Consider the following 924-nt stretch of genomic DNA (forward strand, 5'->3'; position numbering starts at 1 on the left):
GAAGTGTTCTTTTATGTTGATGTTGAATGTTTGTGATAAACTGAAGGATGAAGTGTTCTTTTATGTGTTGAGAAAATCCTCCTTCAGCTACATAAACTCCTTAAAAAGCCTCTTGGATCCGCTGGAAAATACTTAACAAAGCTGAAAACATGCAACATACACATTCATCCAGAAGCACGAGACAGAGAAGTGAAACACAGAGAAGCTCATGTAACCTGTGGAAGTAGTGCAGCATGAAGGTGCAGAGCAGCAGCGTCCTCCCGGTCCGGTCTCCGGTCCATCCCGGCTCCTTGGTGAGCAGCAGCAGCAGCAGCGGCAGCAGGAACGCCGGGACCTCCTGCAGGAACCAGCCCAGTCGGGCCGGACAGCAGCGACCCTCCGCCGGCAAGTAGCGGCCGTAATGCGTGTGGCTCCGCGTCTGGCGCAGCATGTAGGCGGCGCCCCCGACGATCAGAGCCCAGCTCAGGGAGGAAACAGCGGCGTCCCGACACTCCATCAGCGCGGCTCTGCTAGAGACTGAAGACTGGAAGCGGACCGAGGAGGGATACGTGGACCAGGTCTGGCAGCCAGTCCGAGAGGGGCTGTTTTACTGAGAATACTTAATAACACTATATTTAATAAAAACAGTTTCAATTTGAAAGTGTCTGTGGTTGTTGGACCCGACTCTGTAAGAGAACAATACAAACAAAACAAAAGAATGTGAGCAAACATCTGGAACACAGGAGCTCACCAAAGCCTCACAACCAGATGACGTCAGCAGTTAAACTGCAACAAAGTTAAAACATCAGCTGTCAGCAAAACGGACGAAAGAGATTAACTGAGCAGTTTACTGATATAAAACAAGAAGAAGAAGAAGAAGAGACAGAGGGAGCAGCATGTGAACACATGATGAATGAACACGTGATGAATGAACACATGATGAGT

At 49.2% G+C, this 924-nt stretch overlaps 1 protein-coding gene across 1 annotated transcript in view; it reads right to left on the reverse strand.

Moving 5' to 3' along the window:
* Nucleotides 1-496, reverse strand: part of LOC116401408 (3-oxo-5-alpha-steroid 4-dehydrogenase 2-like) — a 4813-nt gene extending 4317 nt beyond the window's left edge. Inside the window, exon 1 of the mRNA XM_031879777.1 lies at nucleotides 216-496. Within this exon, the coding sequence (XP_031735637.1) occupies nucleotides 216-496 (281 nt within the window). The remainder of the gene's footprint in view (nucleotides 1-215) is intronic.
* Nucleotides 497-924: the final 428 nt, after the last annotated feature.

The sequence above is a fragment of the Anarrhichthys ocellatus genome, unplaced genomic scaffold (genome assembly GCF_004355925.1).
Source record: "Anarrhichthys ocellatus isolate YVR2014 unplaced genomic scaffold, GSC_Weel_1.0 scaffold429, whole genome shotgun sequence".
Lineage (NCBI taxonomy): Eukaryota > Metazoa > Chordata > Actinopteri > Perciformes > Anarhichadidae > Anarrhichthys > Anarrhichthys ocellatus.